Source organism: Rhincodon typus, chromosome 5 (genome assembly GCF_021869965.1).
Source record: "Rhincodon typus isolate 14 chromosome 5, sRhiTyp1.1, whole genome shotgun sequence".
Taxonomy (NCBI): Eukaryota; Metazoa; Chordata; class Chondrichthyes; order Orectolobiformes; family Rhincodontidae; genus Rhincodon; species Rhincodon typus.
This window is the reverse complement of record NC_063336.1, coordinates 75,929,507-75,946,855: the sequence shown is the minus strand read 5'-3', so window position 1 is coordinate 75,946,855 and position 17,349 is coordinate 75,929,507. Positions and strand designations below refer to the sequence as shown.

The following is a 17,349-nucleotide window of genomic DNA, read 5'->3' as shown; positions in this document are numbered from 1 at the left end:
AGTGGCTAAGGGATGAAAGGAAGCAGGAAGGAAAACTGCAGGAGCAGCTGATAAAAGAGGGAGAAGTTGGGTGTAGAGCAGGAGGCTATTTCAACATGGGGAACTCTTTGTCTATCTCTGCCTGACAGACGAGAAATGTTTGAGGAGGCTGTGCTTCACAATGGTGCCTTTAACACAGTTATGTCATCCATTGCAGCTGCATATCTGCAGAGGTGACAGAGTAATCCAATGCCCCAGCCTAATTCTTGGGCTCATGAATTCAGACACCATCACTTTAGCTGGATGAATTCACAGATCTGGAATATAAAGGTTGTGTCAGTAATGTAGGCCATGAAATGATGATCAATTTTCATTAAAAACCCTCCTACTTCACTAATGCCTTTTCGGAAAAGAAATCTGATATCCTTACCTGGTCTGGTCTATGTCTGATTTCCAATCTACAGCAAGCCATTCAGTGCAAGGACAATTGACAACGGACAACAAATTGCCTTGCCAGCAATCCCCAGATCCGGGGCCAGCACGGTGGCTCAATGGTTAGCGCTGCTGCCTCTCAGCGCCAGGGACTCAGGTTCAATTCCACCTGTGATTGTCTGTGTGGAGTTTGCACTTTCTCCCTATGTGTGCATGAGTTTCCTCTGGGTGCTCCGGTTTCCTCCTGCAGTCCAAAGACATTCAGGTTAGGTGAATTGGCCATGATAAATTGCCCATAGTGTCCAACAATGTGTAGGTTAGGTGGATTAGCTATGGGAACTGCAGAGTTATAGGAATGGGGGGTGAGGGTGAGTGAGTGGGTTGCTTTTCAGAGAGTTGGTGTGGATTTGTTGGCCCGAATGGCCTGTTTCCACACTGTAGGGATTCTATAAAATTTTATTTTAAAAATCCCATGGAAGAATACCAAAGAAATAATGTAAACTCCTGACCAGGGAGTGTGTTTATGTCTAGTTAATGGCATTAAGTTGTTAATATCTTTATTTTAGATGGTAGCTATTAATCATGAGTATATACATATACAGAGTCCTGTAACACAAGGGTGAGAGGACCTGTAAGACTGAGCAGTCAATAAACTATGCACAAAGTAAGATAACTTGGTTTCTGTCTCACCAAGTGATTTGGATCCAGAATGACAAATGGTCAGCAGTGCCATAACCATTCACATTTTCATAAGGCTACATCAATAACGTGTCCCAGCATATCCTAGTGAGGAGCCACATTTACAGTGAACCAATCATACATCCACCTTCTCCATAACCACTCCCAGACCACACCATTCAGTCTCACATTTGAGGTTCTGATGCAGACAGGAGAAGCAGTAAACGAAGACCTCTTATAGGCCAGAAGAGTGAGTGGAAATATAAGCCCAAACCTTTGGTTGAACAATTGTTGAGGTTGGGAATCAATTGAAAATTTCAATTCTGAGATGGACAGATTTTTGCTAGGTTAGAGGAATTAAGGATTTTGGAAGCACCCAGTAGTTAAGAGTTAAAACTTCAGATCAAGAGTGGTCACATTTAATGGTGGAGTGGCTGAATTGTTTCCTGTTCCTATATTATGAGCATGTTACTTTAAATGGACGAAACACAAGAGGGGAAATATAACAATGATAAAAGCCATAGTTCAACCTCATCAGGAGTATTCATCTAGATATAAGCACTGCACTTTTGTAAAGTGTAGGGAGAGAGAGTGCAGAAAAGATTCTGAAGAATGATTCCAGAAATGACAAACTTCAAGTTATGAAGATAGATTGGAGACATTGGGACTGTTTTTCTTGGAGAAGAGAGGATCGAGATGAGATCAAAATCATGGGTGGTCTTGACAGAGTAGTTAGGGAGATACTGTTCCCATTGTTGAAAGGATCAAAATGAGAGGGCACATATTTAAAGGAATTGGTAAAAGAAACAAAGCAACATAAGGAAAGTCTGCTTCCTGCAGTGAATGGTTAGGGTCTGGAATGCACTGTTGGAGAGGTGGTGGAGAGAGGTTAAGTTGAGACATTGGAAAAGGAATTAGCAACCTAAAAAGAAAGAATGTACAGGATTATGGGGAGAAGATAGCAGAATGTTACTAAGCAAATTGTTCATTCAGAGAAACAGTCAAGAAATGCTGGGTCGAATGGCCTTCTTCTGCATTGTGATAGCTATGATTCTGCCATCTACTATTTTTGGACAGTCCACAGCATGACATGACAGTGCAGCTTGTAACCAAATGTTGCACTGTCTCTCTCTTATGTTGGCTGCAAATTAGCAATAATTCTTTGTTTGAATTTCTGCGAAGTTACAAATGCGTATGTGCCTAGATACTGATAGTACCAATTTCCTTACTGGTATCTTCCTGTTTAATAGGTTCAAGATGCTGTTCGATGCTGTCTGAGGAACTGCCAGGATCCAATAGCTGGAGATACAGCAAGTACATTTCCAAATGGCCATGCTCGGATCATGGTTAGCATCACTTTCTTTATTCTTTTGTCTGGTTTTTGACCTAATCTGCAGATGAGGACAGCTGCGGATTAGATATCCAATTTGTACCCATTTAAGACCATAAGACCATAAGAAAAAGGAACAGCAGTAAGCCATTCAACCTATTGAACCACCTCCACCATTCAATAGGATCATGGCTGATCCAACATTCTACAAGTCCACTTTCTTGCATTTTGCTGTAATCCTTGATCCCCTACTGATCACAAATTCTATCTCAGACTTAAAGGTACACAAGGACTCTTCTCCTACAAATCTCTGTGGCAAAGAGTTCAGAGAGAAGAAATTCCTCTTCATCTCAATCTTAAATTGACGCCTCTTAATTCTAAGACTATGCCCTCTGGTCTTAGACCTTCCTAGGAGGGAAAACATCCTCTTAGCATTTACCCAATCAAATCCCTTCTGTTTCAGTAAGATCATCATAGAATCCCTATAGTGTGGAAACAGGCCCTTCGACCCAACAAGTCCACACTAACCCTCAGAGCATCCCACCCAGACCTATGCCCCTATAACCCACCTAATCTACACATCCCTGAACACTATGGGCAATTTAGCATGACCAATCTGCCTACCCTGCACATCTTTGGACTGTGGGAGGAATCCGGGGCACCCGGAGGAAACTCATGCAAACACGAGGAGAATGTGCAAACTCCACACAGACAGTCGCCCAAGGGTGGAATCGAACCCAGGCTCCTGGCACTGTGAGACTGCAGTGTTAACTACTGAGCCACCATGCCGCCCTTATTCTTCATCTCTCATTCTTCCTAATTCCAAAGAGTAGAGTCCTAACCTGTTTAGTCTTTGCTCATAAAACAATCCCTCCATATCCTAGTTAACCTTCTCTGAACTGCCTTCAATGAAATGTTACCTTTCATAAATAAGTAAGGCAGCCAAAACTGCTCTCAGTACGTCTCACCAGCTCCTTGCACATTCATGATAAACAGTCCTTATTCTTATACTTCAACCTCTTTGAAATAAGGGCCAACGTTCCACTAACCATCCTGATTACCTGTGTGCTAACTTTCTGTCTTTCATGTACAAGTAACCTCGTGTCCCTTTATTGTTGTAACTTTCTGCATTTAATTTCATCCTCCCAGCCATCCTCGTAACCAAAAGTTGGGCGTTCATCCCAAATGTGCTCTGTTCTCACCAAGCAACTTTGTTATCACCATTTTAATCATGTGGCAAAGCACAAGTGAGATAGATAAGTTAATCAGTCCCTTGAAAATACTCCATCCTCACATTATTATTGACAATCAAACAGAGCTCAAGGAAGCAGTTGATCTGAAAGTTAATTGAAATGCCAGTATGTGTTTTTGTATTTTCATTGCCTTCTGTGGCAGAATGACTGATCTAAACCCTCAAAGAACATATCTATTGTTGGTTCATCGTTTTACTCTGAGAAACTTTAAAATATGTATATCCTGAGGCAGATTTTGCTACAGCCTAACATATGATCAACTCTGTCATTAAGTAGCACTTGCACTCTTCAGCTCAGCAAAGAAAGGTGGTGATGGTAGTCTCACTAGTCTAGTAATCCAGAGCTCAAGGCTTATTCTCTGAGTAAATAGGTTCATTTTCCACAATGGTAGAAGGATTTTATTAAAATCCAGAATGAAAAACACGGCAACCCATCAAATTCGCTCAAGTCCTTTAGGGAAGGAAACCTGCCATCCTTGTGTGGTCTGACCTACATGTGACTCCAGACCCACAGCAACATGGTTAACTCTCAATTACTCTTTGAATAATGAGGGCCTAGTTAGCCAATCAGTTCATGTCATCCCTGAAATGATAATGGATAAAAGCATATGTATGAGTGTATGAGCTGATAAAGGTGCAGTGAGGCTGACAGTGTGCCTAGCAACCTGGGTGAACAAACAAAGCAACAGGATATTGTCTGAAAGGATCAGTTTGAAATCATAGGAGATGCGGAGCACGAGGAACATGCATTTGAGCAGGTAAATTCATTGCTAGATCAGGTACAGAGAGAGAAATAAAAAAAAGGAAGAAAGAAAACCAGAAAGTGAAGAGAAATTCAGCAAGTCTGACAGGAGCTATAGAGAGAGAAACAGAGTTAACATTTCAAGTTTATTGACCCCTGGCCAGAAATGAAAGCAGCGAGCACAATGTGTGTTGAAATGGCAGGCAGCTGGAAGCTCAGGGTTATTTTTAGCCCAATTCTGAATGGGTTGCTGCTAGCACAGCCACCCATTTTCAACCATTTACTCTTCCCATTAGCACCTTACCTAGCATTTATCTCCCTCTTGGCTTATTAGCAATCCCCTTATTCATCTCCCCTTTCCTCTATCCCCATCTTGGCACTGTCTCCATTCTTTATATTTACTTCTTCACCAAACCACCACACACCCACTGTCATCAGCAAAAATACTACCCTTCTGCAGCTGCTTTCACTACTGGTGAAAGGTCACTGCACACGAATGCTTTGTTTTGCTTTCCGCAGATACAGCCAGACCTGATGAGCTTTTACTGCAATTTCTGTTTTATCTCTCCAGAGTTCTTTGTTTTCTTTTGGTGTGGAAGGAAGATTTTAGTTACAATAGCAACATAGAAATGAAAGTCAAGAAAGAGTAGATGTAAAATTTATGCTGATACAAAAGGAAATTTGTGTGGATGTTGAGAATACAACAAAAAAGGACAGAAAATGCAGACACACTCTGCAGGTCAGGTAGCATCTATGGAGAAGGAGAGTTACTGTTTCAGATCAAAGTCACAAGCTGTATTAATTCAAGGTGAGATTTTGCCATGAGAAGGGGTGGGGGCATGCAGTGGGCAGGCATCAACATTGGTAACACAATCAAAGTGCATACAATTCTGGGAACCTCAATAGTGCCACTGAGAGAGGTGGTGTTAATCGTATAAATTAAGGTAAGGGAAATCCCCGTGAGCGACACTCCTTACTGAGCATCTGTGTAGGTATGAAGAGGTACTTTGATGCCTTCCGTGACCAGTGAGCATGTCAGGTGCTGGAGGGCATCATCAGCCCCAGGAATGATATTTTAATTTCACTTGAAGTTTTTGCTTTAACTATGGGTTTTTGTTTTCATTGCAGCACCCTATAAGGGGTTTTATGTAGTTACCATGCTCATTTGGTTTGCTCATATGTATGAGTAGTGGTCAAGTGGCCATTAGCAGATCTAGGCAGAATGTGGGGTGGTGGGGAAGTCATTAAACTGTACTGGCTGCCTCTTTTACATCCATGTCCAAGTATCCTTGGAGAAGGATATGGTATTCACTCATAACTTGAGGCTTTCCACTGTCTATAAGCACTACAGGGGCTGAAGTACATAGTCCGCAGCAGATGTTAGTTTAATTGATAAGTTTCCTAGTGGGATTTGATTTTGGTTACAATTCCCCTTTAAGGGATTGTTTTTTTAAGTTATTTTGGTATACTTTCCTTTTTTTTTAACATAAAAGTGTATGAAAGGCACTCTTGACATTGGTAAAGAGTTATAGAGTTAGGAGCTATACATTAGTATTGGCCCAATAACCCCAGTGGAGAGATGGCATTAGAGCAGCGCAGATTGGAGCTGTGCAGCAGTGCAGATTGGAGCTGAGCAGCAGGACCATGCAGAAATCCTGATGCAGTTGACTCTGCAAGAACTGCCTGGGAAGTTATAATTTCCTTGAAGCAGTTACCCAGCACTGGAACCCTTCAAAAACATCTCGAATGTTGAGTTGGGATTTCTGATCTGAGGGTTCTAACTGATTACAGCTTACTAATTAACCAGGTAACATCAGAGGATCAAAACCTGTTCTAATTCCTGCATAACATTTATGTTGACTTCCTGATTCATCAGTGAAGTCCAAACCCCCCGCCCCCACCCCCCCACCCCCAACTCACCCTTTCTCTACTAACCCTGTATCCAAGCAATCCCACCATCCTACTGCCGGATCAAATACCCAAAGTCACCCCACCCTTCCTCACCCCAGCTCTGATCCACCAACACAAAAGGAATGGACACCACATCCTCAGAGAAAAGAGGATCAGGGAAGCTGCCTCCATTCAATTGGTGGCAGATAGTCAGCGACTCAAGAAGACTTCATGGTGTTTGGTGCCATGGTATATCACACTGATTGACCTTTTGGCATCCTCAAACATCCACTGCCACTCATCTGAAACTGCCCTGTGACACCCATGGTCCGATGATGCACAGGTCTATCCCTCTTGCTCCTGCCCTCCATTTTCCCCTCTAGTAGAGAGTTCTGTAGCTGCTCAGCTCTCATCAAATGATCAAAACACTAACATTTTCCTTTCTGGATGTCCTTTTAATTCTGTTCATTGGACCATTAATCAGTCACATTGTCTGCTGCCTCTACATGGATTCTGCTTGGCATTTTTTGTCCCTCTGCCTCTGTTATTTTCACTCTTCTTTTAGGTGGTGAGGTAAAATTCCTCCTTTCTCTCCTGTTTCTCTCTCCATAGATGTTGCCAGATCTGCCCAGCATTTTCAATGGGTTCTGTTTTTATAGCTGTTTTAAATGTTAATTGAGGGATTTATATTGCACAGGACAATCTCAGAACTCAATATACTGTGCAGTTGTTTGTTAGGTATTAACTTACAGCAGTTAATGATACCAATTGTTAGAGTTTTAAACTTTGCATTTATTTGATGTGCAGGTTTTTTGATGTGATTTAAAACTGAAATGGTAGTAGTAAAATGTGTAGCCAAAGGATTTCTCCAAACTGTTACATGCAGCATAAAAGCTGACAAGCAGAATTCATTGGGAAAGTATTACTTTGTACTGTCCTTAATGCAGTGCAAAATAATTCATCAGAATTTTAAGATGTGTCATTCAGCAAACTGTTTGAAGATGTTTTCATTGTGGGGGAGTCTCAAACTAGGGGACGTAGTTTCAGAATAAGGGACACTCACTTAAAACTGAGATGTGAATCATAGAAAACTAAAACAGGCAGATCATAGTAAGCAAGGACATACAGATCATACAGTGCTTGGACAGAGTAGGTATACAGGTTACACTGCACAGGATGTGCGAAGCAAAATCAACATTAACAAGAGCAACATTATTTGAAGTTAGAGAGTCCATTCATCAGTCTAATAAAAGCAGGGAAGAAGCTCTTCTTGAACCTGTTGGTGCGTGTGTTCCGGGTTCTATGTCTTCTACCTGACAGAAGAGGATGTAGGCAAGCATTACTGGGGTCGGAGGGATCTGTGATGATGTTGGCAGCCTTTCCGCGGTGAGAAATGTAAATGGAGTTCATGGATGGAAGGTTGGCTTCCGTGATGGTTTGGGCTATGCACACAACCCTCTGTAGTTTCTTATGGGCAGTGCAGTTGCCGTACCAGGCCGTTATGCACCCGGATAATTTGCTTTCTTTGGCAAGTGTCCTTATGAACATGCCGAATTTCTCAAGCCGCCTGAGGAAGAAGAAGCGTTGTTGTGCCTTCTTGACCATTGCATCATCATGGGAAGTCCAGAACAGGCTGTCAGTTATTGTCACTCCTAGGAACTTGACATTGTCAACCCTTTCAACCTCCACCCTGATGATGTAGATGGGGGTGTGTTTTCCTCCTTTCTTTCTGAAGTCAGTGATCAGTTCTCTTGTTTTACTGACATTGAGAGAGAGGTTGTTATCATTGCACCACATCACCAAGCCATCTATCTCCTTTCTGTATTCTGACTCGTCGTTGTTTGATATTCAACCTACCACAGTGATGTCATCAACATTACCTCAATCTCAACATTTTTCATGATTTGGTTTTGTAAGGGGTAATGACAGAAGAATGATTTTTACTTGATGTGTCTTTTCAGCACTAACATTCATCATTTTATTAAAACAAAAATACTGTATATTTCATTAATTCTATGGCTTGCTAATTGTACAGCTTGGACTCTTCTATACATTAAAAATAAAATGCTTTGATAACAGTGAATCAAAAAAGAACAGTGCATTCTGTATAGAATTGCAGAGGGCATTTTGAAAATGTACGTATTAAGGCTGTATTCTGTATTCAAGAACAAAAACAAAGTTGCTGGAAAAGCTCAGCAGGTCTGGCAGCATCTGTGAAGGAGAAAACAGAATTAACATTTCGGGTCCGGTGACCCTTCCTCCCCTTCCTTTGGTTTTTATTCTGTATTCAAGAGTTGGGAATTAGATTGAGAAGTACTGTTATGTATCCATTTTCAAATGTTAACCATATTGTGGTTGCTGCTACGTCAAGGTGCCTTAACACTTGAGGCCATTCACTAATCCTGTCTCATCCCATAATACCAGGTCCTATGTAACCTGTCGTCAGGTAGGTTCCAAAACATGTTGTTCATCATAGAATCCCTACAGTGTGGAAAAAGGCCATTCGGCCCAACAAGTCCACACTGCCCCTCCGAAGAGCATCCCAGCCAGACCTATTCCCCTACATTTCCCATGTCTAACCCGTCTAACCCACCTAACCTGAACATCCCTGGGCACTATGGGCAATTTAGCATAGCCAACCCACCTAACCTGCACATCTTTGGACTGTGGGAGGAAACCGGAGCATCCAGAGGAAACCTATGCAGACACGGGGAGAATGTGCAAACTCCGCACAGATAGCCGCCCAGGATGGAATCGAACCCAGGCTCCTGGCGCTGTGAGGCAGCAGTGATAACCACTGAGCCACCCTGAAGGATTCCCTGAATTCCTTATTCAGGCTAATATTGCCAATCAAATTTTTCCAGTTTATACGTGGACTAAAATCACCCATGATTACTGCCATTATCACAAATGTGCCACATGTAACTGTCTTGTGGGCGGGGATTCTGTAAACCTAGAAAAGTCAGCAAGAACACAACAGTGCCAACCAGGTTGACCAGCTATGGCAACGGACACTAAATGTACCATAACTCATGCAACCAAACAGCCTTAATTACTGTTCCTAATTCAGATAGATCTGTATATCTTGCAAGCAGACAGGAGATGAACACAGGATTTCTTGCACTTATTGGAAAGGCAGCAGACCCTACAGGCCCTGCATATACACAAGATCTGCTCAGACAAGGATGAATGGGACAGACACCTAAAGATGCTGAAAGACGCCCTCGTAAGAATGGGATACAATGCTCAACTCATTGATCACCAGTTGCAACGTGCCACAGCAAAAACCCGCAATGACCTCCTCAGAAGACAGACACAGGACACGATCAATAGAGTACCCTTCATCATCCACTACTTCACGGGGCAGAGAAACTACTATGTGTTCTTTGCAGCCTTTAACATGTCATTGATAATGACTAACATCTTGCCAAAATCATCCCTATGGCCCCACTTCTCATCTTGAAATGGCCACCAAACCAAACCAAATAGACCATCATAGCCAGCCTTCAGGACAACAGTGACCACAACACCACACAACCCCGCCACAGCAACCTCTGCAAGAAATGCCAGATCAAACACCTGGACACTACCATCACCATAGGAACACCACTTACCACATACACAACAGATACTCATGTGACTCAGCCAATGTTGTCCACGTCATACGCTGCAGGAAAGATGCCCCAAGGCATGGTATAGGGCGAGACCATGCAGATGCTACAACAACAGATGAATGGACACAGCGCAACAATCGCCAGGCAGGAATTTTCCTTTCCAGTCGGGGAGCACTTCAGCGGTCAAGGACATTCAGCCTCCGATCTTTGGTAAGCATCCTGCAGGGTGACCTTCAAGATATGCTGGAATGCAGAATCACTGAGCAGAAACTGATAGCCAAGTTCCATGGCCAGCTGTGATCTTGGGTTCATGTCGTGAGATATGTAACCCCACCATACTTTTTCTGTATTTATAAAATCTTCCTTACTGTCCTGTTTTGACACCATCACCTAGATAACTTATGATCTCTCTACCTTAATTAGTTTATACAGTTTTTGATTACTTGTTAGCTAGACCCTCAACATACGACTCCTATACATTTCATGTTATTCTAGCCATTTGGTTTGTACCCAGCACCAACTTATTTTTAATATATTGTAATTATCTCTGCCTCAATTTACCGGATCATAGGTCATCCCCTTCACTTACTATTCAGCCGTTGACATTTCACTCACACTATCTGACACTTTTGATCACCTGCAGAGACTTTTTATTCAGCCTATCAACACTATTTGTATGATCTTTTGATCTCTGCCCATTGATCTCTCTGCCTATAAATTCTGCACCTGTGTACTTTTCTTCACTTCACCTGATAAAGGGGCAGTGCTACAAAGCTTGTGATTTCAAATAAACCTATTGGACTATAACCTGGTGTCGTGTGACTTTGGACCTCATCCACCCCAGTTCAACACCGGTACCTCCACGTCAAAGGTACTCTAAGTCATTTATCTAATCACAAACATCTCCCTGGATCTGAATTGGGGCAAGGCAAATTTTGATGAAATTAGACAGGAGCTTGCAGGGGTTGATTGGAGTAGTTTGTCTGCAGGTAAAGGGACCTCTGGCAAGTGGGAGGCCTTTAAAAGGGTGATAGCTAGAGTTCAAGATCTACATGTTCCTGTGAGGGTGAAGGGCAAGGTTGGCAGGAGTAGAGAACCCTAGATGACAAGACATATTGAGGCTTTGACTGGAAAAAAGAAGAAGGCATGGCTGAGGTACAGGCAGCTGAGATCAGGGAAATCCCTGGAGGTATACAGGGGATATAGGAGTTCACTGAAAAAGGAAATCAGGAGGGTGAAAAGGGAGCACGAGATAGCTTTGGCTGAGAAGATTTGGGTAAATCCAAAGAAATTCTTTAAGTATATTAAATGAAAAAGAATAACTAGAGAGAGAATAGGACCCCTCAAGGACCAAAGTTGACATGTATGTGTGGAACCGCAGGAGCTGGGCAAGGTCCTCAATGAATATTTCTCCTCTGTGTTTACCATGGAGAAAGACATGAAGACGTGGGAATGTGGGGAAGTTAGTGGCGATATCTTGGGGACAGTCCATATCACAGTAGAGGAGATGTTCGATGTATTAGAATGTACGAAGAGGATAAATCTCCTGGTCCTAATCAGACATATCCAAGACCCCTGCAAGAGGCTAGAGAAAAAATTGCAGGGGCCCTGGCTGATATAAATTTGCATCATAGCTAGCCACAGGTGAGGTCCCAGAACACTGGATGGTAGTGAATGTTGTGTCCTTATTCAGGAGGGGCTGCAAAGAAAAACCTGGGAACTATAGACCAATAAGCCTAACATCTGTGGTAGGTACATTACTTAAGAAGATTCTGAGGGATAAGATAAGCATGCATTTGGAAAGACTGGGTTAGGTTAGGAGTAGTCCGCATGACTTTGTCTGTGGAAGATCATGCCTCAAATTTGTTCTTTGATGAAGTGAACGGGAGGGTTGATGAGGGCACGGCAGTAGACTTAGTCTATATGGATTTCACTAAGGCCTTTGATAAGGTTCCAAATGGTAGGCTGTTCTGGAAGGTTAGATCATATGGTATCCAGGGAGAGCTGGTAAATAGGATACACAATTGGCTTGATGGAAGCCGAGGGTAATAGTGGAAGGATGCTTGTCTGAGTTCAGGCCTGTGACTAGTGGTGTGCCTCGAGTTGGTGCTGGGTCCATTGCTGTTTGTTATCTATATCAATGATTTGGATGAGAATGTATAAGGCATGATTAGTAAGTTTGCAAATGACACCAAAATAGGCAGTATCGTGGACAGTAAGGAAGGTTATCAGAAATTGCAACAGGATCTGGTATAGTGGGAAGTGGGCCAAGAAATGGTAAATGGAGTTTAATATAGATAAGTGTGAGGTGTTGCATTTTGGAAAGTCAAATCAAGGTAGGAATTTCATGGTGGATGGTAGGGCCTTAAGGAGTGTAGTGGAACAGAGGGACCTTGGAGTTTAGATACACAGTTCTTTAAAAGTGGAGTCACAGGGTAGGCAGGGCAGTGAAGAAGGCTTTTGGCACACTGGACTTCATCAGTTAGGGCATTGAGTATAGAAGTTGGGAAGTTATGTTGCAGTTATACAGGACATTGGTGAGGCTACACTTGGAATATTGTGTTCAGTTTTGGTCACTTTGCTATAGGAAGGATGTTATTAAACTGGAAAGAGTGCGGAAGAAATTTACAAGAATGTTGCCAGGACTGAAGGAATTGAGTTACAGGGAGAGGTTGGACAAGCTCGCACGTTTTTTTCTTTAGAGTGTAGGAGACTGAGGGTGGATCTTATAGAAGTGTATAAGATCACGAGAGGCACGCATAGGGTAAGTGCACACGGTCTTTTTTCCCAGTGTTGGGGAATCGAGGAGTAGAGGGTATCTGTCCAAGGTAAGAGTGGAAAAAAATAAATGAGAACCTGAGGGGCAACTTTTTAACACAGATGGTGATATGCATATGGAATGAGCTCCAGCGGAAATGGTTGAGGCAGGTACATTAACAACATTTAAAAGGCATTTGGACAAATACATGAATAGGAAAGGTTTAGATGGATATGGGCCAAGGGCAGGGAAATGGGATTAGTATGGATGGTCATTTTGGCCAGCATGGACTCGTTTGGACCTGAGGGCCTGTATCTTGTGCTATAGGACTCCATGACTCTATCTGCAAGAATATCTCGTTATCATTAAATAGAAAACCTTCTGTACATTGCATTTTGGGTAATCTACTTGCCACACATTATGGTAGGAAACCATCCGACCATAAAACACAGACAAAAGTAGGGCACTCAGCTCATCGAGTCTGCTCTGCCATTCAATGAATTTATGGCTGATCTGACAACCTCAACTCCACCTTCCTGCCTCTTCCCTAACTGATTAAATATCTGTCTCAGCCTTGAATACATTTAATGACCTAGCCTTGACAGCCCTCTGCGGTAGAGATTTCCACAGATTCACAACCCTCAGAAGAGAACTATCTCCACATATCTGTCTTACACGTGTAACAGCTTCTGATCCTAAACTATGCCACGGGGAAAACAATCTTTCTGCATCTACCCTGTCAAGTTCCATAAGAACCTTGTATGTTTCAATAAGTTTGTCCCTCATTCTTGTATATTCCAACGAGTACAGACCAAATATAGTCAACCTCTCCTCATAAGACAGTCACTCTATCAGATGGTGAACCTTCTCTGGACTGCCTCCCAAGCCAGCATATCTTTCCTTAGATAAGGGGCCCAATACTGTTCATAATGCTCCAGTCAAGGTCTGGCTATTGCCTTGCATAGTTTTAGCAAAACCCACATATCTTATACTTCATTCCCTTTGAAATCCTGTATTAAAACAACGATGGATTACTGTGATTGGTGGAATGGTTAGAGTCCTTCTGGGATGTTCCAAAGACTGTAAGACCATTTTGGCTCTTTAGAGATCAGTTCAGAATATCTCAAAGTGTCATATTTAAGTTTAATATGTGACCTGCAAGCCGCCAACAGTTGCTGTAGGCAAACATGGAAATTGGCTGAACCAGAAAGACAGCGTACCAATGAGGTAGTCACCAAGACACCAGAAAAGCCATGAGGAAATGTAAGGTGCATCAAAGCTTCATGCCTATCAACCAAAATGAACCATTACTGCATTGGAAGTACCTACACACTCATGAACCAAATCCACACTGACATCTTCAGCCTCCACAAAGATCATTTCCTGGCTAAAATGGATTACTTTTTCAACTTTCCCATTATCTGTCATTACATGCTGCCTCTGGTAAAGCCATTGTGGTCAAAAATACTTCGATCTCCACCCTATTTGAGTGCCACAGACAATTGTTTCTGATAACGGACCTCAATACAAGATCTTTTAAGATGATGTATGAGAAATGGTGAGTGAGCCATACCATTGTCATCACCACACTATTCCAGTTTTAATAGAAAAGTAGTAAATATAGTTCAAGAAATAATATCTTAACCATGAGGCACTGTCAAACAAAACACAATTAGTACTTTGCCAAGTTTCATCCCAGGTTGACAGCACTCAATGTGACTGTTCCCTCTGCTACAGAATTTCTATGCGACAGACAAGTGTGGAAAAACTTCTGTTGTCATTTGTCAATACATCCAGGGGTACCTAATGTATTATTGAAAAACAAAAAAATGAAAATTGTTTATGGAAGACATGACAGCAATGAATTAATCTGTCTGAATACACAACAATATGTTTGTGTACACTACCTGAATTGTGGCATGTGGAATCCAACAGAAATCGTCAGAGCAAGACTGTATCAAGTACAAACATCAAGTAGCACAACCATGCATCAAAACAGTTGCGAAACCAGAAAATTGCCAAAATCAGAAACACTGAATAATCCTGTTGTGCCTAGGATGCACTCTAAAATGCAACACAAACACAGCACCCCTGTCCTATATCTTGAAAATATACAGCTCTCTCCAGCAATGATTAACATGTGCATAGATAGCAAACCAAAGACAGGTTTCAGAAACTTGTAAATCTGCTGCTTTACATATAGATCTATTGTGGCACAATGTTATTTTGTATTGTTGTTGTGAAGTTACATCTTCGATTCGAAAAGGAGAATGTCTTTATATTAAGATACATACTCTTTTAAACTGCTGTTAGTCACTACCAGCTCACCAGGGTGTGAAGTAGTCGTCCCATGATCTGTATTCCATCTACAGCAGCAAGTGGTAGGAGTCCGACAAGTATATTAGACTTCTAATTAACATTATTTGCATATAGTCTTATTTTTAAATATAGAATACATGTTTATTGTTCACCCATCCTGGTTATGTAAATTGAATTTACATTCAGGAGAATATACCAGAATCCTAGTTAAATGTAATCGTTGATCATGGCATCACTTTTCTAGTGTGGTTTCACTATGAGAAAAGGTGGCAAAACTAACCCTAAAATGGCAAATCTAAAGCATAGAGTGCGGCCTTTAAGATTTTAAATTAGATGTTGAAAAGTACAAAAACTTTAATTTCTCTTCATATATTTATACAAGGACTTCTTGTCCATGAGGCTTATATTGAGCTGTTTAGTTGGTGTACTTATTTAAAGAACTTTGCCTTCATCATTTTGAGAGCATTACGCTGGATCTCAGGATGTGATTGCCTCCAAATAGAATAATCTAATTGAATGCTTTTACTTGATTTGTTTTGATTGAAAAATATTGTTGTCTTTCTCTGAATGGTTTGTTGTTAGTTCCTGGTACATTACATGTGCTTTCAGTATTAATGTTGAGATGCATTTGCCCACTATTTTTATTGGTATTGCATAATGGATAGTTAGAATCTAACGTGAAGATACCTCATATCTGGCTGAGCAGTGTGTTCTGGTCAGGTTGGAATTATCCAATGTCCTTATATCCTAGTTTTCTTTTGGCTGACCTTCTTCCCTCAAAAGTGATAGCATCCTGCTAAAAGTCAGGCATTGGACAAGGTTGTAAAAGTTCTGACAGCACATTAATTCATTCTGTTTGTAATAAAGTGAAAATTCAAAATCAAAAGAAGTAGTGTTGGAAATACTCAGTAGGTCTTTGTGGTAACTACAGACGAGCAACAGAGTTAACATTTCGAGTTTTGCAAATTTGAGTTTGAAAGAGTCATATTGACAACCGTGATATTTGACTCAAGACACTAACTGTTTCTGTCCTCACAGATGTTATCCGATCTGCTATGTATTTCCAGCACTTTCTGTTTTTGTTCCACTTTGTTCCTCGCCAGTTGAGTGAATGTAAATTGGGCTAATTAGCTTGAGTTTTTTTTTAAATTAAGGGTTGGTACTTCCTTCATTTGATGCCATCTCAAAATAACTGACTTTGCTATTTTACTTTAAACAGACTGACTTTGAAAAAGATGTGGACATTGCATGCCGATCAGGTAAGAATGAACTGGTTAATTATCACTTCTGTTTAATTATCATGGTGAGAGAAACTTTCAGCTTTGGTGGGAGTATAAAACAGATCACAGCTGGTCCACTGCCAATCAGTGCAATGTTCAGTTGATTCACAACACAGATTCAGGTGACCTGTATAAAAGAAGGTGATCCAATACACCCCTACCAAAATAGAAGGATTCTCCCATGCATAGCATGAATTTTGCGATATCATTCAAAGCCTAATTATGCAGGAGGTTCATGCAAAACTATGGACAGAGCATGCTGAATTGGTAGTAAATCTCCATTTTGCCTTGCATCTTCCACTACATTGCAATGAAGTGAAAATGTAGTCAGTAAATTCAAACATAGATGTAATTTTCTAACCCAAACCTTGTTCATTGCAGAAGGGGAAGAAGGCATTTTGAAAAATACAAATCCTCGATGTTGAAATGATACGGACTTCATAGAAATTTTATCTTCACTCCCAACATTCGCTCATGAGAATGCAATTTAAATACGAGCGTTAAAGAGTTGCTTCTGATAGTACAAATATTTATTCATACTGTATATGTTCACATACTAGGCTATAAATTTGAGGTCAGTTCTTGGTGTTAAAATCTGAATGAAAGTATATTCTTTGCAAGTTATTCTGATCTATCATACAGTTGTGAAATTTTAAGACTGTGCTCATCTAGTCTTAGCCTGGCCCCAATCTTGTTCTAGGCTCTCAAGTGTATTGTCAGTCGTCTTGACTTCTGTTGATTTTACCCTCCCCATTTTTTTTTCTCCTCTCTCAGATTCCTGGACTCAGCTTCACAATTTATCTCCAGGCTTCCATTCCCATCTTTGCAGCTTCTTGATTCTCACTCTTAGCCTGCACCTAACAATTAAAACAGTGCACATCAAAACAAGCGTAGCTCATTCTGGGGACCTGCGATGATTGATGATCCTATACCTGTGCCATAGATATTTTTTGTTGTTTTTTTGGTGAGACAGTAGGAGCATCAACTTGTATGCAGGACACAAAGAAAAGTCATAATTGTTTTACTGGGAATGCCAGCAGAAGTAACATGAGATAATAATTTTGAAAAGTGCTAG

At 41.3% G+C, this 17,349-nt stretch overlaps 1 protein-coding gene across 1 annotated transcript in view; it reads left to right on the top strand.

The window, feature by feature from the left end:
* The window catches only part of adgrb3 (adhesion G protein-coupled receptor B3), a 739,829-nt gene that overhangs the window by 665,028 nt on the left and 57,452 nt on the right, over positions 1-17,349 (top strand). The window contains exons 27-28 of the mRNA XM_048596949.1: positions 2,340-2,435; positions 16,214-16,253. Coding sequence (XP_048452906.1) covers positions 2,340-2,435; positions 16,214-16,253 — 136 coding nt within the window. The remainder of the gene's footprint in view (positions 1-2,339; positions 2,436-16,213; positions 16,254-17,349) is intronic.